General features: G+C 37.9%; 1 protein-coding gene across 4 annotated transcripts in view; it reads right to left on the bottom strand.

Annotated features, from left to right (window-relative positions):
- The window catches only part of PTPN21 (protein tyrosine phosphatase non-receptor type 21), a 44,713-nt gene extending 24,746 nt beyond the window's left edge, over positions 1 to 19,967 (bottom strand). For 2 of the 4 annotated variants that reach the window (XM_085061593.1, XM_085061596.1), the window contains exons 1-5: positions 19,521 to 19,967; positions 15,658 to 16,028; positions 5,296 to 5,465; positions 2,578 to 2,675; positions 215 to 282 (exon numbers count right to left, since the gene is read on the bottom strand). In XM_085061593.1, the coding sequence (XP_084917719.1) occupies positions 215 to 282; positions 2,578 to 2,675; positions 5,296 to 5,465; positions 15,658 to 15,837 (516 nt within the window). In that variant the 5' untranslated portion in view covers positions 15,838 to 16,028; positions 19,521 to 19,967. Of the gene's footprint in view, positions 1 to 214; positions 283 to 2,577; positions 2,676 to 5,295; positions 5,466 to 15,657; positions 16,029 to 16,869; positions 17,067 to 19,520 lie in introns of those variants that run through there. The other 2 variants (XM_085061594.1, XM_085061595.1) reach the window with 2 other exon arrangements.
- Between the last annotated feature and the right edge of the window lie 1,266 nt (positions 19,968 to 21,233).

The raw sequence follows: 21,233 nt of genomic DNA, 5'->3' as shown, positions 1-21,233 counted from the left end.
TTGAAAAGATCTTGCAACATCTTTGTTTCTGTCTAATATAAGGTATCATATCTCACTCCAATCTCAAAGAAAAACCTTTACTAAATTTGACAGCCTAGGAGCAGTAAGCTAGATGGATCATGGAGTCTTTCTAAAAATTATTTACCAGTTTTAAGAAGGATTTAAATTTGTCAATTTAATAATTTAAATGTACCAATTTAAAGTAAGTACTTACCACTGGAAACAAAGCAAATCTTTGTAGAAACTCCTGAGATTCATACTGATCGTAGTCTCCAAAATCCGCTAAAAAATAAAAAAAATCTCGGATTCAAACAATTTTAAAAAAATTATTCAATACCCAATTAATTGCAGCAGGATCTCCACGTAGCAAACCTCCATCCTATTGAACTACAGTCTGAAAGCAAAACAGCAGAACAAACTAATCAATAATGTTCATAAAGAGGAAAAGTTAAAAAAAAAAAAACATCTTTTTACCTTGTTCAGAAAAATGTATAACACTCCTTTTGGACAGAGAAGAAGAAATGATCAAGCAATCAGAATTCAAGTTCCTTAGTTCTTTGGTGTTTTAATAGCTTGATTTTTTAATCACAGACCAGTTGAGGCTGAAAGAGGTTGGAAGAGACCCCCAGAGATCTCGCTCTAAGCAGGGTCAGCTACGGCAGACTGTCCCAGAGCTTTCTCCAGGCAAGTTTTGAATATTCTGGCTCTATCTCCTTAACTCCCTCCTGTCAGATACTTCAGTATGGCTCCAACAGACCACTCTAACTTGGACCTTTACTCAAACACTGCACAGAGCAGCTTGAGCATCCTTGGGCTCACAAGACTTCTATAGCTCCCTGCACTCAGAGATGCAGAAATTGAGAGCTAGAAGCCTTTCCACACTCAGGGGCATGCTGAGAAGGTATGTAACAGGTCAGATTTTACATTGTGCCAAAGGGCATCTCAAGGAATCTGACTCTTCTTCTCTTTCCAGGAAAAGACTAGCCAACATTTCAAAGAAAACAGTCTAAATTGGTAAAGTTATGTACCAGCCTCAGCAGAGAAACTGTGCAACAGCAGTCTGCAGGGAATGGCTGCTCCCAAAAATTTACATTACCACAGACTCTCATACATATCAGTATCATTTTAGGGGCACTTAGGAACCAATTTTGTGTTAAACATTAACAGTTAATATGGAAGTTATTGATATGAAAGGGACATACAACACACAACACTAACACAGCTCTTGAGATAAAGCAATGCTTAGAATTAGCCTATTGTACTTATTTTAAATACAGATCATTCTTGAAACCAGTTGACTTGAAACAGCAAACACTGCTTCTGTTCATTCACCAACTAAAGTTAACTAACCTACCTGGTATAAGATGCTTCAGCCATTGGAGCACATTAATTTAGAACCTGTGGTTTTCCTGAGTTGTTTTTTCACCATGTTATCAACACATACAGTTCATCTCTTATACAGGAATAAAAAAGGAAAGTGAAAGCTAAAAGGATAAATATTTTCCATCTGGAAAGAAGATTATATTGAAAGATTTCTATAAACAACTCGTTGAGCAGAGAGACATCTACACTAGCCAAAGACATGGAAATAACAGAGCAAGATTTTGTCAGCTGAAGACCATTAAAACCTGGCTTGGAACAAACAGATTCACAGTTATATAAACAAGGCACTAAGACAATTTATCCTAGTCCACTGGTAACCACATTTTCAAAAAACATAATTATCATTTTTATTGTGATACAACCAATGCATATAACAAACAAAATACAAAAAAATATTTGGTTGTATATACTGCCGATGAATTTAAGTAAGTCCTGATCAATTTTGGCTGTTTTACAACTGCTGTTAGATGTACTGAAGTGGCATTCACTGTGAATGATACACAAACAGCAATATACAAACACACTAAACACAGCTGTTGTCATTATAAACTTTTGGGAGATTTAATATCAGACAAGCATGTTAGCAAGGAACACCAGACATGATCAGTGCAGACAGACTCAGCACTGCTATACACTCTATCTCATCTGGCCCTAGTTAGGAAAAGTAAAGCTGCCTTTTTCATATAGGTATCACAGAAATGTGTTTTCAGAAGTGATTTCAACACAAAAATTTTTAACAGTCATGCATACTAACTTGAAATAATCTTATATGATAGGAAATTTGGGATAAAAAGTGGAAATACAAGTGCAACTGTACATTAAAAGTTCCTTATTTATGAAGATATGTCAGAATAAAGAGTCTTCTTTAACAGAAACAGAGGAAAGTTCTGTTGATGTAGGCAGACAAATAAAGCCTTTGCCCCCAAAGGAACTCCAATGTCTAATTCAAACGCAACTCCTGAAACCACATGTTAGATATCCAGGTACAGAACTTGCACAGAAGCAAATTCGGGGCCACTGATCCCAGTGTTCCTCTCCTCAGCCCATATGACAGAGTTCACAGGAGCAAGCCCCTTTCCTAACTTACTGAATGGGGTCTTTTGCGTGACAAATAGAAAACAGGCAATAGAAAATATATCATCAAAGTTTTTAATGCAACCATTAGCTAGCTAGCTGGCACAATTTCTTACTTACCCTGAACTGCCAAACCGGCCAGATGTATTGCTTGTTCCAGTGTGCAAGGAATGTTGCCCTCTAAGATATCTTTCTTTAATTGCAAGTAATACTGATACCTACATGGGGGAAAAAAAGAAAAAGCTACCATGGGCTTCTTAATTTAAAGAGAGAGCAGAAGAATATGTCTGCATTTCCTATTCCCCTCTGCATTCCCCAGTTTGTGTAGAGGGTAGTCTTCCTCGTCATTCAGACCCACTATTTCAAGGTCTTTTTAAACTCCTGCCTCCCTTAACTTTAACAGATCATTCTAGAATCAGAGATCTCAAAACAGAGATTCTCCATATTTTCTGTCTACTACCAAACCCTCTATTTTTTTTCCTCTTTTTTCCTTAAAATTTTTATTACTGTCTTTTTACAATGTTCAGTAAACAGCTGCTGTATGGCTACATTCTCTTCCAACAGACCTAAGAATGTACATTCTACCAATCCCAATAGTAACTTTCCTTTCTGCTTACTACTTCTGGATTTTGTTCTCACTTTTAAGGCTTTTTTTTTTCTTTTAATCTATGTTTTTCCTGCATCATCTCTTGTACATGCAACCACTATTAGTCGTACTGCTTGTCCACAGTCTGAGCCACTATTTGCCTGGATTCTTCTGCCCTTTGCAGCCACCCACAGAACTTTCTATCTGGAGCCCAAAACACCTCAAAATTGCTATTATAGCTACAGACTTGGCCAAGGAGGACATTTGTCTTCTATAAGTCTAGTTTTAAAAAGTTCTTGACTTCCTCATATTGTATGTTAACTCTTGTGAAGTAAGGCTTTAGTACTGAGAATGTGGAAGTATGTGCTTTAATTCATTTGGTGATTACAAAGGTCAGGTAAACTCCACATGAATGTTATTCATGTTAATGGACAGCTCTCTTCCATCACTACTTACTGCCCTCTTAAATACAGTGATAATTTATAAATACTGTCTAGACTCTTTGGGATCCTACCACAAAAACCCAGCATATCATGTGACAGTACATAACATCGCTACACAACACACACAAGAACAGCTGGGACTAAACCCAGGCCTTGAAAAAACAGGAAAGAAAAAGCCACCACGTATCAAGGCATTTGGGGAAACAAGTCTTCCCAGTCAAGGTGTAGAATGTAAGCTCTTTCCATAGAGCTGTTATTAAAAGTAAACATATAAGTGAATAATTTTAACACTACCTCGAGAGAGCACATCTCTTTTTATCTATGACATTTCCATTTCCTGGTGTACAGTAAACACGTAATTTGCTGAAACATGTTCAATCTCATTTATATCAAAAAGGCATGAAAAAATCCACAGATTTCTGAAACTAACCCAGACCCTTACTATCATTTATCAAAGCAAGTACCATCCTCTACGACACAAGTATAAGGCTGGCACACAAATTCCTGCTTTCTACCTGGCAGCACACTGCAAAATTGTTGTTAAAGCTCCAGCATAAACATCACATTCTTTACATAAATGCCAGAGAAGACTATTCAAGTTTTTTTAGGCAATTTAGCTATTCAATGCAACACCGTGATATTTATCTTACTCTAATATATCCTAGTACAGAATCTACACAGAATCTGAACCAGATTTTTAAGCCAGTAAAATTGCTAAGAAATAGCACAAAACTTTAGAGTTTTCAGGAAAAAAAAATCTTTCAGGAATTACACATAAAACAAAAGCTAAAGCTTCCAGGCACTGAGCAATACATAACAGCACAAGCATCTGCACCAAGAGGTCTGTACCTGGTGACACTGAAAAGCTTTCACAATTAGCAGGAAAGGTGTCTGGCAGGGTATTTTAGGAACAGAGTATGTAAAGACAGTTTCATGTAACCACAGAATAAATTAAACTGAAAAGGACCTCTGAGTGATCCTCTGCTTCAACTCCCCATTTAAAGCAGGGCCAACTGAAAGCTATCAGCTTAAATGGCTTTATTAATCCAAGTGCATATTTTTGAAATAGCAAGTACGTCTGTATCCAGCTACAGGTTTTTTACTTATTTGCCTACTAAAAATAATCACTAAATCAGAACAACTATACACTTTAAGCTGTTAGAAGCCAATTCATTGAGCCATAAGAATAACTGGCCAGTATATATGCTCAATTTTATTTTTCCCCCTGCAGGCAGCACCAATTACATGATGTTCCCCAGTTTCACAGTAGAAATGTACATACAATACCAGAACTAACATCCATATTTACAGCTCAGTGATACACAAAAAAATCACAAGCTGAAGTCTAGCCCATGGCTTGCCTATGTATTGTACTGAAAGTACAGAAAGTACTGAAAGCAAAACAAAGGAAAGCACAGCTCTTTAAAACCTGCATGTGTTTTCTGCAGGATGGATGTCCATGAAAGCAACATGTTTTTCTTCAAAACAGAAAAAAATTAATTAAAAAGTCAAACATGAAGGGACTAAAACAATAAAAAGTCCGACCACGCAGGTATGCCTGTTACTTAAAACAGGTTTGAGCAGATTCCTAAGATCACAAAAAAGGTAGTTGCTTGCTTAGTTTATCACATATTTTAAATATTCCAAAGATAAATTAGCATACACTTTGAACATAAATTCTGCCTAAAATAATTTTCATTTCTATAAAGGTAGGGGAGTGGAAATCAGACAACTTTTAAATAAACCATACATTTCAGAATGCTGACAGCAAATTTATAAACACACAGAGGTTTATAGTAAGAAGTTTACCTGGTAATCTCCTGCTGAAGCTGAGAAACAGTAGGCACATAGAACACTACTCCAAAATACACAGTTGGCTCCAAGGCATATTTGTCCAGCTGCTTTTTCAGAGGCTTGTCCAAATCTACCCATCTGCGTTGATTCTGCTTATTATAATACCAGAGACTGAAATATGTAATCTGAAAAAGAGATATTTCAATGGTGAAAAAAAGTTAATGTTGTGATATTAGATAAAAGGTATTGCATGAAAGTCTTGCTACTTAGAAACAAATGTTTTAAAACACTGACTAAGGCTATGGGTTATTGAAAACTTCAGAGAACTGCAGAGACATTAACCATAAAAAGCAGACATTACATCCAGATAACCAACTCATGTTTGTAAGCTCGCCTACCTAAAACTGTACCAAACCTACTTTTTACTTGCAAACAGTTCATAAGTCATAACTCTGTTGCGGCAATCACAGATGCTAGTAGCAGGCATTCATGTGTGACAGGAAATCTAAGGGAAGTGAGGAAGGCAAATGGAAAATGACATGGGACAGCAGAAGAGTAAAGCATGGCTTCTCTGGAGACCTGGTAGGCAGGCTCACATGGGATGCTGAAGGACAAAAGTGCACAGCCAAAGCCAAACTCATGAAAGCATATGCATGGCTCAGCCCACAAGCAGGAAAATGACCAGATAGAGCAGAGCAGGAGGATACCTCCCCTGAGTGGGCAACTCCCGACCAAAGCATGCACTGGACAGCATCTTGAGCAACACAATCTAGCTTTCGTTAGATCCTCTCCCAGAAGGAGTCTGGATCAGACTATTTTTCTCTTGCTCCACAGTACAGTTCTAAATCCATACTGCAGAGTCACCCACTTAAATTTAAATAATTTCTCCACTATGTTTAAACTGGCTGAAATCTGCTCCCACAGGACTTATTTCACTCAGTTCTGGACTAGCAAACAGATGTGGACTGAAAATATTCATGTCATTATCATAGCAAAACTAGGTATCATAATTCAGTGTTTTAACTGAGGGAGGGAGATAAGTGAATGTTAAAAATTACCAATTAGGTCTGTAGGTATTTACATGAAAATTCTCCAAGTCCTTGCTACACTTTATTGTATGTAGAAATTGTAGAAATACCAACACCTTTAATTCAATATTTTTCCCTACATATTTTTGGGTGTTTTTAACTTACACTAAATAAAGCTTTTAAAGATGAAGTTTTATAAAACAGAGAAATATTTATCATAATGATTTCTCTACATCAATAATTTCTGTGAATTAGACATGGAAAAACTGTCTCCCTAGCAAAAAACCCAATTTACTGTTCTAATCTCAAAAGCTCTAGCATTTTGATACTTTGGAGCACAGATTTGAAATTCACTGGGGAGCAACAGCTCATAGCAGAAAAAGCCCACTTCAGTATATTCCTGCAAAAACTTGCCTATATACGCATCTGAAAATTCATATTCATACATCTTCTTAGTTTACAGTCTGAAAAGGATGAAGAGTCCACCCTCATGGGATTCCAGATTTTCCTCCCAGCTGACAGGCTGGCTATGTGTGCAACAACCACAGCAGGGGCACATATGCCCCATCCCAAACTGTATGGACAGCAACTGAATCAGCACTCTGTATCAGCACAGATCATTGAGTAATTTAAGGCAAAAAAAGTCAAGGTGTAGCATTAAATTAATAAAACCATCTATTCCATAAAAACATTTTCTCTGGGATATTAGCAAAACTAGGAAATTAGAGCCAATTCTAAGGCATAATGTTCCTTTGACATTGCATACTGGCAAAATGTACTTTGCTGCTCTCTAAATTAGCATAAACACAGTTCTAAGTCATTGCTGGCAGGTTTTGATGTTTGGGGGCTTTTTTTCCCCAAGATTTTTTAAAAACCATCTAAGTTAAAATTACTGTTACCATGTAATTGTAAAATAAGTATTCACAAGATAAAAAATAACTATCTTCAGACACAGTTTGCCTATTTAACTTTAAGATGCTTCTGTAAACTCTGAAAAAAACTCTGGCCCACTCTGATAAAAAGACAGCCTATAATACAGAAAATCAATTTAATTAGAACTGTTCATCAAAGAAAAAAGCAGTTTTTTTCTGTATAGAGGAAGATATCTAGAGAAAGTGCAGAATGAGAAAGTTTAAAAATCACGATCGAAAACCAGGCTATTCCCAAATCAGAAACAGTTTCCTGTAAAGCAAATTCTACAGACTAAATTTTCCACAGGTGGACACTGTGGGCTCATCACTTCTAAATTCTGAAAGCCAAGAGTCAAATTTAGGAAGTTACAAATACTTTGAGTTTCAAGAGGACAAAAGAAATATGGCTCTGAATATAAGTAATACACACAACACTGATTTCTAAATTTCTCAGCCCAGGCACATAAAGTTTGCTGATACCTTAAACGACATTTTATTTCTATTCTTCAATGCTCCAACCATTTACATGACCTCCACCACCCCAAAAGGATATTGTGAAGACAGTATCTTGAGATACCATAAGATGTTACAGAAAAAAACCCAAACAGTAGCACCACAGAAAATCCATTAGGAAAGAAATGTGTTTACTGCAACATCACACGCTGAAAAGGATAAAATGTACTGAATGACTGACTACTCCTTAATCCTTCCTGCAGACCAAGTAAGGAAAGGAATGCATGTAAAAAGGTGTATTTCTTTTTCATCACAAGACTGTTAACACCATGCAGTCACAAGAGCCAAAGTCAGACTACGATGCTGACGTTCTGTAACTTCGGCATGTTATCAACGCATGTTTAATGCAGGACAGTAAGTAAAGTAGATGACCAAAAACATAAAAACAACAGTTAAAGCTGAACTATATGCCATGAGCTATTTGATCCCACTTGCTAAGGAAAGCTCAAAAAAGAAAGCCTTCTGCTCTGGCCCAACCCACTTGTCTGACAGGACAACAACATCAGCCTGGGGCTGAGCACCATCTAAAATGTGGAACCACAACATTCTGGGCAAGAGCAGCAGCCATGGCAGAGACTGAAAGCAAAGGGAACAGCTACAGCTGAAAGACGTCTATAAAGGGTACCACACAAACATGTTTGCAAAACAACTAAAAATACACCCCAAAAAAGTATAGCAATTGTTTGAATAACTCACTTGCAGCTTTGGTATACTTAAATCTCATAGAAGTGCAGATGTATAAAACAAAGGTGAGGAAAAAAACAGCACAAACTTCTCTAAACGTCGCCACTGTTTCAAACTCTCTGATGTAAGACACTCCTGGTTCTACACCCTGAATCTAAACTGAATGTATAGACTATTTTTAAGGCATGGTGATCACTTAAGCAGATCTATTTCTTTGAAACACTGACTGCCTTTTCTTGCCTACACACAGAATCCAGCAGTTACTGGCACAACAGGCTAAGAAAAATGTTTCCATGCTTTAAAAATATCCTCTGGAATCCAGCATATCTTTAAACAAACCATGCAAAATACTATAGACCAAAGCTGGTCTTCTGACTTCTATGCAAACCTTTCACTTCACTTCAAGGGCAGAATTTGATCCTGTGAGTTTTCAGAGGAGCTTATGCACCCTGGAATATTCACACTGATTAAAATAGAACCCACTTTTATTCATTGCTAAAACATTTTATTATTAGCAGCTCAGGACAACATCCAGTGCTAAAAAGAATGGCATGACATAATTCTTAAAATATGTTAAGCTGTTAAGATTAACACTACTTCGAGGTTCGTTTATTTTAGTGACTTATTCGTGACCCAACCCCTCTGTAGAAAATCAAATAGAACTAAAAAGAAGATATAATTTCTGAACAGTTACTTTCTATCTATTTGCTTTCTGACATTAGAGACAGTAAATATTTTTGCATAAAATTTCAAGAGCTATCAAGAACACAAAAGTACTAAAAGCCCCACACAGTATTTACAGCTCACAAGTTGGCAGGAGTGGAGTGACTTCATCATTGAAGTCAACTAAGCTAAGCAGAGGAGTTCCATCAGAAAACTAAAACTACACAAAACTACATTACTGCAAGTGACTATATCAGATCTTTTGGCATGATGTACAGTAAAAGTCAGAGAAGTGGGGCTGATCAGCCTTAAGAAGAGAATAAGTAAAATCTTACTGTGGACTGCAATTGCCTAAGAATCAGGGTATGGAGAAGACAAAGCCAGAGTCTTCTTGTAAGTAATTCACTGCAAGTATGAGAAGCACTGGGGACAAGCTGCAACGTGGGAAATTCCAATTAGATCAGGAAAAAAATTTCACAACAAGACTAGCCAAACACTGGAACAAATAGCCCAAAGAGGTGTCAAATCTCTATCCTTGGAGGCACCTGGGTTGTAAACTCACCCAGGCAACCTCTGAGCCACCTGATCCTCCTGAGCACAGGGTAGGACCATGCAACTCTTGGAGGTCCCCTGAGGCACAGCAGTGCTCAAAATTCACTTCAACCTTACGTATTTAATAATATATTCTCCCATTAATTTCCATATCCTATCTTATAAATCTTACTAAATATGTCATAGGTTACAAATAGACTGGAAAAGAGAATTGTTTTCTAATGGTTAATACAGTGCAGCTAATACAGTACAGGGCTAATTAATGTGTCTGGCTACCTGCCTCAAGGGTACCCGAGGAATCACCATCCTAAGATGTGAGGCAAGAAATTAAAAAAGAGAAAACAATAGCAGGGTTTACAGAAGAATGCAATCAAGATATATTTTGAGGCTTTTCCTCTTTTGGAAACACTGGTACATATAAATAAAACAAACCATAAGACTTTCCTGATCAGAATGCGGAAAACACCTCCTCATTATGGAAGGATAAGCACTGCAGTCGAACTCATAAAATCCCAGTTAGCCCAAGGGCTCCACCATGTCTAGCTTTATTATATGCTTGGATACAGAACAGCTCCTGCTATCAGGATACCACAGTTTAAATAAACCGCAAGCAGGAGAACTGGGTCAATAATCTTGTACTAAGCACAACTGCCAGATACCAAATGAAAGCTTTACCCTACATCCAAATGTTAAGAGCTACAGGAGAAAACAGGCCTTGAAAATTCTCCAGAAACTCCATTCTTACCACAGCAGACAACCAACTCCACAAAACTTCCCAGTCTCTAGCAGAGAAAGGATGCAGAGCAGCCTGGACTGGCCAGTGTACAATATCCAAGACTTCCTTGAAGTGGTGGAGTAAACAACTTCTGTGAGTCTCATCATGTACCACCATGTAAGCCACCAAGTGGAAAGTTGCACTTCTCCACATACTACCATAACCAATTCTTGGAGAAATAGGAGGACAACCCTCCCTTTCCTCCCATATTGAAGGGACTTTATTCCCCCCATAGTGAAAAGTACTTTAGGGTACTTTTGCCTATACTGTTTTTGTTGTTCTAGCACTGACAAGCTCCTCAACTGCAGCTGCAGAAGGGATATTTAGCAGAGTACCTATATAAATAAAGAGACAAGTCATTCTTAAATCTTAGTTCTTTCATGATGGAAACCTTTTTTCCAGCACTCACACATACAGTTATTTTCTTCTAATTACTCTACTATGGATTTCACAAATGCTATTTAAACAAAGTAAGTGCCAACTATAGCTTAAAGCAAAACAGAAGGGATAAGAAATAAATAAACAAATCAATACCTTGCAAAGTAATCTGATGTATTCTAATTTATTCAAATGAAACACTGTACAAATCACAATACACCGTGTTTTACACCCTTCAAATATCTTGAATAAACAATCTTCTAGCAGGCAAGGAAGACTCATCAGGACATTTGGCAAAGGTAAGCCAACTAATTTAGAAGCCAAAGAGCCATACCTTCATAGTGCACAGAAAACATGATATCCAAGACACATTTTAACCTCTTGCAGAAATAGGTCAGTTATCAACATGACCCAGAAATGTAGAAATATACTTCTTTTGAAAAAAAAACATGTTACGCTTTCCCACCACTGTTCAAGGCTCTGAGAAGGATGAACTCACGTAACTGCTTTTGCCTCCCACTTTACATATCACTCACATTAGAAGTAGTATCATGTTTCCATTCATCAGAGGTTTAAATTCTGATTGCTTAACTAAAAGACAAATTTCAAAGCATTCTAAAAATACTAAACAATAAACTAATGCCTTTGCTTCAGAAGAAGAGAAAACTGCTTCTGCAAAAATTGGTATAAAACTGTACAGCAATTCACAGACATGATGGTAAAAAATGCAATTAAGTGGTATATTAAAATTATGACTTAACTTTATAAAAATGCTAAAGAAATCAGGGGCAAGGCTTCCTAATTGCCACTATTGTTTTCAGGGAAAAACCTTAATTTTGTGCTCCTCAGTCTAATAAGACTGAGTGCAAATAAATCTTTTACCTGAATATGTATCTTTTTTCCTTCAGAGAAAGGAAGAAAGACAATAATTGCACTGAGGCAGTCACTGATTTTTGCCTGACTGCTCTATCCTTTAATTTATCATGGTTCCTGAATCACAGTTATCACACGCTCATAATTAATATATGTTTTAGATGGATTCAAGTTTGCTCTTCAATAACATAGCATCTTTAAAACTAATCAGATTACACACTGAGGGTCTGCATTTTTATACATTCCTCTATGTCAATTCCTTCTTTCCTAATTTTAAGGAAAATTTGGTTCAGAGAGGCAACCACAGCAGTTCAACTACGAGCACTGCTTCTCCTCTTATTTCTGCAAGCATCAGCTAAAATGTTGTCAGACTCTGATACAAGGCATATGCAAAACACATTTAAGAAACTACTACAATGAATTAAAGGTATTTTTAGATGTTTTGTCCAAGAAAGATCTGATGTTTTAGAATTCAGAGCAAAGTTTCACAGCATGGTTCAAGCATTTCCGAAGCACTGTTTCAGAACTTTGAAGTTATTCAGGATCCAGATAACCTTGGTTCCTTTTCCTATTCATGTCCAAAACAAACACAGGAACTTGCATATGCACAACACATACTCTCCACAGAAGTTCCCTACCATTGGTTCTCATACTTTTATGAGAAATATGCTCATACTCTACTCTACTCTACCACGTATCTGCAGTTAAGTCAGACTCTGCTTGTACACAGCAGCAGAATTTGCTCCTTCTCTCTGGTTCAGAAGTGTTATTAGAAAACAAAAAAATATAAATCAACAAGAGAAAGACACCAGTTATAACATCTCCTTCCAATCCTGTTACAATTTTTTTAATCTCTATATTTTCAAAGATTTAATTTGCATACTCATGCCCCAGATGCAAGATTAGCAGTGTTGCACATACCTTTTTAAGGTAGTTAACAAGCAAAGTTCTCAGCAGTTTTTCAAAACTTGTGATTCCAGAATGGTTTTCTACAACAGCTTTTTGCATAAAACAAGTTTGGTTATAGTTCTTTTACAGGATAAAAGACAGGCTGTGCTACAAATGGTAAGTAACTTATGTTCATTGCTCCCTTTGGCTTCTTTCCCCAGTTCCTCAGTTTAAGGGAGCTGGATTACATACTCATTCCTGATGAGTCACATTCTAGGAATACCAGAAGGTACTCGGTTTAATGAATTCATTTCATTTTTCTGTAAAGTTTACCATTCAGTAAAAAAAAAAACACCTGTCAACATATGAACTCTTCCTAAACCTTAACTACGTCTCCATACTAGTATACAACTCGGAAACTGAGAAGTACTAATTGGAAAATCCAAAGAAAATCAGTGTTTAGTAACGCAATGCATAATTTGAAGATTATTCATTTACATAAAGATCTGTTAAAACAAATATCTTAAAAGATGGCACACCACTAAAAACAGTTCAGTTCACTGTCCAAATTCAGTAATTTCAGACTACACCAGAGAGAAAGAGGTATTTACAAATGTTACCACCGAATGTGCAAAAAATTGTAGAGATCCCCCTAATGCCTCATGCAATAAACTGTTTTGAAAATGCTAGAGAACTGCTTGTCCTAACTGCCTAGGCCATATACAGTAATCTGAACCTGACACCTAGGATTTGAGAATGTTCCTGAGTCTCAGTATTCAAATAAACAGTCATACTTTCATGTTTAACACTTGGGGTTCACATGCATGCTTTAAGGCTGCTCAGTGCACTAAACATATGCAACATCTTTCAAAAATACTTTGTAGTTTACAGTATCAAAGAACTAAATCTGGTTTTGCAGATTTAAGAAAAGTGCTGAACACATTTTTCTTTCTGTAAACTTTCTACCAAGCAAGAAGTCAGGAATGATCCAGTATCTGCTTGGCAAATCTGACTATTTAAAGGCAGAACAACATTTTTTGAATGCAAGCTTTGGAAAGTAATTTATATCCCTATTTTCCATTCCCTTTTATTGCAACACATTTTCCTGCCAAAATAATCCATGCAAGAATGCATGACTGAAGGAATCTGCTCAGAGTTCAATAGTGTACTGTCAACTCCCTTAGTCTGATATATGGCTCTTAATTGAGGGGATTGCATCTCTAAGTCTCTCTTTTTTTTTTTGTTTTTAAAAAGATTTTTAGGAGTGGCTCCAAAGAAAGAGATAATGAAGAAAAGCTGAAAAAACCTTCATCTCCAGCTCTCTGTGACTAGTTCAATAAAAGCTAGCAGTCATCATTCAGGAAGACAAAGCCTCTACATTTTGCAAACAGTAACAATTCTATACTTTTTGTGACTTAAAAGTTACATCTGAAAGTGAATATATAAAATTGACAAACTCCATCCACACAACAATCATTGAATTCTAAATATACAATATCTGATGTGTTCTACGTAAACATTAAGGCTACAAGAATAGCTAGATTCTCCCTTTCCTAGAAGGAGAAAGATAAAAAAAAAAATAAGGCATACCCTTGCAAAGTACTACATTTTCCAAAATAACTGTACACTGCAAAAAAATTTGGAGACTCTACAGGAATGCATATTGCAATTGAAAACAACCACAATAAACAAACCTTTATAGATTAATGGCTCCACATAATTTCATTTATTTATTATTCTCCAAACAGAACAAATAAAAAGTATTTCTGAAACCAACTGCTATATATAGCATTTCCCACTGTGGAATCCTACAGTAATGCGTGCAGGGTAAAGTAATAAATGTTTGCAGGATTGAGTTCTAAATACATTTGCTCAGTGTTTCAGCAAAGTTACAAACAGTTGCCATTGCTTGACAATAAAAAGATAACATTTTAAAAGACCATTGTTATAAATGCAAATATTTATTATTAGTCAATTATTTTCACAATTACTCATATTTTGGTTACCCAAGTCCGGGGTTTTCTTCCTGTATTTGAGTCCCATAATCAAAAGGTCATTCTATGGCAGACCAGAGAACAGAACAAAATCAAATTTTTCAGAACAATGCTAGCAACAATAAACATGTATCACTAGTTTTCTCTCTCCTGCCTCCCAAAAGTGCACATGCTGTCACAGGTCAATGGCCACAAAATGAACTAAACTAAACCTTTTGAGACTCTGCTATGAAATGCCAGTTCACCCAGGACTGAGAGCTCTCAAATACCACATCCAAACCACCTGTGCTCAACAACTTTATAAAATAATTATATTGGTTCATATGTTGGTAATCTGTGTAGATTTCTACTAACATTTCACATGTTAGCATTCCAGAAGGAATTCACTCAACACAGAAGATGTAGGAATAATCACTAGATGTGTGGAAGAGTAAATATCAGTTCCAAAAGAATCCTTCAAAATATCAAATAAGGAATTTTTGGGGAAAAATCAGGTTGGACAGATATTTACATACTCAACTAGCACAAACCAAGTTTCGTTATGAGACCAGCACTCAATCTATATGAGCTCCAAGACAGTGTCTGCAAATATATTTGTGGTATTTAAACAAGCAAGACAAACAGTTGATCACTAGTACACTTGCCACATTTTGTGCTTTAGATTCTTTTCACAGCCTTAATCCATTAAAAAAAAAAAATACATGCACACAAATAACACTCTGTCTTATCCCTAGCTAAAAGCTGACTCAAGTCTTGCAGTAATTTTCAACCGTGTTGCTTAGACAGAAATTATTTTCTTGCTTTGTGGGTTTTTTTAAGCAGAATTTTCAGCATTGTCACTTTTAAAAAACAGTTGCTTTGTTTATCATTCTAAGCTTTTATTCACCAACACTTCTCACATTTCCTCCCTTTGGACATTTCCTAAGCTCTGTAACATAAGTTTGCAACTGTTTTGGAGCAATCCAAGTCCCCATAAAGACCAGAAGGTGAAGAAACAATGGGAACACAGGATAGCTGCTCCAGTAAATCAGCTGATTTCCCTACATGGCAAGGGTTTACCACATAGGGCATCTAGCACCAGAAACTAAAGTTATGCCTTCACTTGACAACTCACTTACCTCCCGCAATTCAAGCCTCTGAGCCACTGCTTCCAGACTTTCCTGGCCCGTGCTTTCCACCGACAGAGTGAACTCCACAAATTCATTGTTGAGCAGTTGGATCCGAGCCACCAAGCAGCTCTTGCTAGATACTGTGTAACGTCGAGTTCGTTTCAATTTTAACCCAAAAGGTAGAGGCATCTTTTTCCCCCAGAGATGGTCAGTGATAAAGAGCTACTACCACTGAGCTCTTGAGAGGGGAAGAGAACTTATCTCCTCTCAAAAGGTAAGGAGCTGTAAAGTCTTCAGAGATCAACCAGCAGCAGCAGTATCCATTAAAGCCAAGCAAGTTTTCCACCAAGAGACAAGGAGAAGAGACATCCACTGGAGTCCTAGTAAGGAACAAAAGAGAAAGAGAAGAAATACAAGAATTAGAAATACAAGAATTAGAAACACTTAGACTGAAAGGGGAATGGTAACATGGGAAAAACAACATGTATATTTTTTCTAAATCTAAATAATCAGTCTACCTTTCCAAAATGCAGAGTTGTTATGTATTCAAATAATAAGTACCAGAGTTTCTGGTTTTTCCACAGATGACATTGGTTTTTGGCAAGTTCATCTCTTTTTTTCAAACTTGCAAGTGAATAACGAGTCCTAATCAGGTGTGACTGCAATGTCTTAAAATAAGTATTTATAAACTGAATCAGTATTTAAACAAAATATGTCTATGAAATCTGAGTTGCCCAAGGTATTTGTAATACTGAACAATGACATTTTCTTTAAGAGCAAAATCCAGCAATCGGGCTTGTTTTTCAGAGCATCGTGCAGCCTCAGCCACTATCTGCTGTTGGATTAAACACAAAACAAAGCCCTATAAATGATTAAGGAGAAAAAGAGAAAGGCAAGGGAGGCATTAAAACTCACACCTTAGCCATTTCCTACCAGACAATTAAAGTGCAATTCCTCTAATCTTCCACGGATTACAGCAAGCTGAACCATTATTCCTGATGCTAAACTGCTGGATGATGCTTCAGGTTACGCTTTGGGTCGTCAAGAGAGTATGTGAATTCTAAGAACCATTTATTTTCTAATTTTCCCTTGAAAAACATACTCTTACCCAGACGACAGGTAGCCACCCATTTCCCCACCTTTTGCAAACACCTTCACGCCTCCCCTTCTGTCAATTCCATCCCAAGTCTTGCCCTTCTCCTTTTCCAAGTGTTTTCTTACCGCACGCACCCTAGTCTGTGAAATTTGCCATAACGCCACGGAAAGGTTTGGGCTGGAAGGCGCCTTAAAGATCACGGAGTTCCTCGCCGCTGGGCTGGGCAGGGATGCCATTCCCTAGGTCAGGCTGCTCTGCCCTGGGCTAGCTGGCTGTGCGGGGCGGCGGCGGGAGCGACCCCAGTGCCGCGGCCGGGCTGGGCTGGGCTGGGCTGGGCTGGGCTGGGCAGCGCCGCCCGGGAGAACTCAACTCCGCGCTGCTTCCTGCCCGGGGAGGGAGCGCTGCCCTGCTTCTCCAGTGGCACTGCGGCTCCGACCGAACGGGGAAAGAAAACAGACGCCTACTTTTCTGGTTTTAATTTTTTTTTTCCATGCTGGCATGTATTAGTAGCACATATTAAAAGGCATAATTTGATTTCTGAGGACTCTCAAGATGACCAGGCAGGAGTAACAGTGAGGATACACGTTTCTTTGGAATGGAGGGACCGGAAGAAGTAGTTTTCCTAGCACACCTGTTTTTAAACTCAAAGGTATAGCTGTAAACAGATACCACATTGTCCTTGGAGATTTATATACCCACCTAGAAACTTATCCAACATAACCACAACTCTTTAGGTTGAAAACCCCATATCAGGCTCCCTACTCCCTAACAGCAGCACCACAAAGAAGAAAGGAAGGTGGAAAGACATTAAAGCCTAAAAATGGGGGGAAAGAGGAGACAGCATGGCATTTTACCCCAATGATATCTTTGCAACCCTACTCCAAAGAATGACCGGAAGCAAGTTTCATAATGCTTCATATGAAAGCTTTATATTCAATAATAATTTCATTTTCGTAACCTTCACCTCCCACTCCCCCCTCAATTATTATTTCTGATACTCTTGAAGCAGTTCTACCATTCTACATAATCCCCATCCTCAACAGATACCATCTAAAATTCTAGCTGAATGAGAAAACAATCCTCACCCAAACACCAATTAATTTAATTTTGGGTGCAGCTGTAGAATAAATAACAACAGATAACAACAGGTTGCCTTGAAAAATTTAGGGATACACAGGGAATCCTCACTTTATTACTTGCTCTGCACTTTGATCCTCCAAATCCAGCCCTGCTTGAACAGCATGCAGGGAATGCTCTACAGACAGAAGCTTTTAGTCCCCTGTCCACTGCCAGCAGAATCTTGCACTGGGTTTATTCCTGGCAGAGTAACTTTTGGCTGGCTGACCTCAGCTCACGTCCTCAAGGCCCATTTTCCAATACATTCTTCACACAGTTAGGTGTTTTCTTTGGTGCTAGAGCAATGAGAGAAACAAATTTACTCCTTTCTGAAAGCTAGTCGGAAATGCAGAAGTTTTAATCTCAGGTTTGATGGAGTAACACTAAATATGAATGACTTTCAATCTTTTATGCCCCTATCAAAGCCCTTAGAAAAACATTCTAAGAGCATGAAAAAAAAAATCACTAACCAGAGGTTACCCTGACAGGTGAAATTTCCAAACCATCTAATGAGGCAGCCTCAGACTTCCAGTTTTTTCACTATGCAAACAGGTAACAATACAAATGTAGGAAGGAAGTTTAGAGCGGAATTTTCAGAATGTGCCAGCCAGGAGCATTCTCCAGGTTATGATCCATTGTTTGCATTTAACGCTCCACTGAGCATTTACCCTAAATTATTTTAGTACATCTGGCATAATCTTCATTACTCCTGAAACCCATTTTTAATAAGAAAAACTTAAGTAATTAACTTCCAGACCACATCACAACAGACCAACTAAAAAAAAATTCCTAACATATAATAAATATTGTAGAATTAAGGCAAGTTTGCTGAATAACACTGAGGTATCATTCAATATCTTCTGCTGCTAGCCATGTGTAGTTCTTGCAAACACAGCTGTGCTGGTTTTATTCAGCAGCTGAGCATTCTGCAGTCCTAGGTGCTCTCAAATTTGCCTGCTCATTACTTTAAATTTGGACCTACCTGCATTGTTTTAATCTACTTTAGCAAAAACTCACAGCTATGTACTGCCAAGAGTTACAAATCCAACTGATGACCTTTACAATAACAAGCCTTTATTTACCAAGCCTGGAATTTTCATGCAACAGCTAAAAATGTCTTTAGTGGCCAAACTTGGTACATTTATATTTCAACAGAAACCTGTAGTTTCAAAAATGCTATACTGGAATTTCAGCAGCATGGCTGTGACTAATAGGTGATTACTGAGCACTGTGGTATCTTTCCCCTTTACCTTTACCTCCCACTCCCCCCTCAATTATTAGCATTTTACTTTAAAAATATTTTTAAATAGCCTGCATGAATGACAGTAATCAAAATAAAACTGCAATATGTGAGGTGGAAAAGGGTTCCTATTACTTCACATTATTGAAATACATGTATTTATTCCAGAAATATTTGGTCAGCCAAAAAAAGAATCAAAATACTCCACCCTCTCCTTGTTTTACCAGTTAATCTTTGACACGACTCTTGGACTGAGAAAGCAGCACTAAGTGCATATCTCAAACTTCCCCTCCCTCCAGAAGCACAGTCCCTCAGCCTTTACTTTCCAAAAAGTAAATGGTTGAAACTCTCCAGCCTTACGGTACACAGCAGAGATCACCTGCTATGTTGTACTGTGCCCGCTGTTTTCTTTCCCCTTACCTTGCACCGCGATCCAAAGACACCGGGGCTCCTTTCACATACGTGTAGCCGAAAAAACCCCCCAGCGCTCCAAGCCTTGTTCTCCCGGAGCCATCTCATCTGTATTCCTCGGGAACTGACTTACTGTGTTCCTCTTGTCCCAAACAGCTGCTATCTCGGCTAACCCACCTTCTTCTCAGATCACTCATAGTGAAAACATTCCTCACTTCCTGTCTCAAAAAACTTGCTCTGGATATCATTCCACTCGGTAAAGAGCTGGGGGGGTGGAAGAAAATACTACAACAAAATAAACCTGTGCCGGCCAGCTCTTCAGGCGGCCTCTTTCATGTGACGCTGTGCCGCATGGGCGCAAAGTGCGTTCTCAGGAATATTTTCAAATCGGCCGTCCCTGGGTGCCTCTGTGTGTGTGCATTTAATTTCTTTTCGTGGAGGCGTTCCCCTCGCTCTATCCATGCGGAAGGATACGCTGAAAGAATTAAAGCGAAGGCCCGTATGCTTGTAGCCCATTACCTCAGAGAGTTGGAATGCCTGGCAGGGAGAATGTCAGCAATGAACAGCTGCTTCTCTGGCTACAGGGGCACTACAGAAATAGGGGTTACAACAAATAGCAGGCAATCCTTGCTTTTTTTAATCATATGATCGTTTATTTTAAGCCTTTCCAATTAAGGAAAATATCTTACCAAAATTGTGTTGGTCTTATTTTCATGCAGCTTGGAAATATTTTCAAGGTTAAATCCCTATGTGCCTTACCAAATGACCTATGGACATACATTTATGTCCTTGCAAAGTTTCAGCTGTTGGTGAGATACATAGCAAAAAAATGCAGACTAAAGGCTGATCTTTCAGCCCTTGTCTGGACTTAAAAACTCCCAGAAGTGTTAGAAGAAATTATACCCCTAATAACAACTGTCTTAGCAAGCTTTAAATGCATATAAATTCAGGAATATTTAGTGTTTTACTAATGCAAAGGCCACACGAGGGGCTGTGCTCCAGTCTCACAAGTATATGAAGACCTCTGTGTGTTTGTGTGAAATCAACAGCTGTTGCATGTGACTTGGAATATTATGGCTCTCCGCATTGAGTGAACCAGGCAAAAGTACATACAAACTTGGAACCAGTCAGGGATGAGGAAAAAGGTAAAGTGAGTATGTGAACGCTGACTAATAACTGTAAAACCTCGAAAGTGTTTTGGTAATGTACAGTGCACAAACATGCTACTGTCTGAGCAGGTCTAACCTGCAGGTCAGCTATGCAAATAGCAAGTTGCTCACAAGGACACTAATCTCAGCTGAAATATGTAAGTAATTTTATACTATAATCAATTCTTTTGAGTTATTTCTCATAGAGACAATCGTCTTTCCCGAGATCAGAGGAGTGTCTCTTTTTTTTCTGCTCCATATATCAGCCATCATTATGATGAGCAGTCCATAAGCAATATATAAAACATTACTGTGAGGGAATCTTACGTTGAATGAAATCAACTAATCTTGAACTAATTTAAATGGATACCCTTTTCTAAAGGTCTCTGCTAGAGGACAGAACTGCAGTTACTTGCTTGAGAAAACTGACTGATACAATGTATGAAAAATCCAATCCATCAAAATTCAGGGTTACAGAGGCACCCCCTCCTATTTCTAAACAATTCATACTGGAAACAAAGTCTGAATTCTCGTATCTGTCACATTTCCTGTTCTAATTCTTCATCACACCCTT

This window comes from Lichenostomus cassidix, chromosome 5 (assembly GCF_008360975.1).
Source record: "Lichenostomus cassidix isolate B80296 chromosome 5, HeHo_3.0, whole genome shotgun sequence".
In the NCBI taxonomy this organism is placed as follows: domain Eukaryota; kingdom Metazoa; phylum Chordata; class Aves; order Passeriformes; family Meliphagidae; genus Lichenostomus; species Lichenostomus cassidix.
This window is presented reverse-complemented; position numbering and strand designations above follow the sequence as displayed.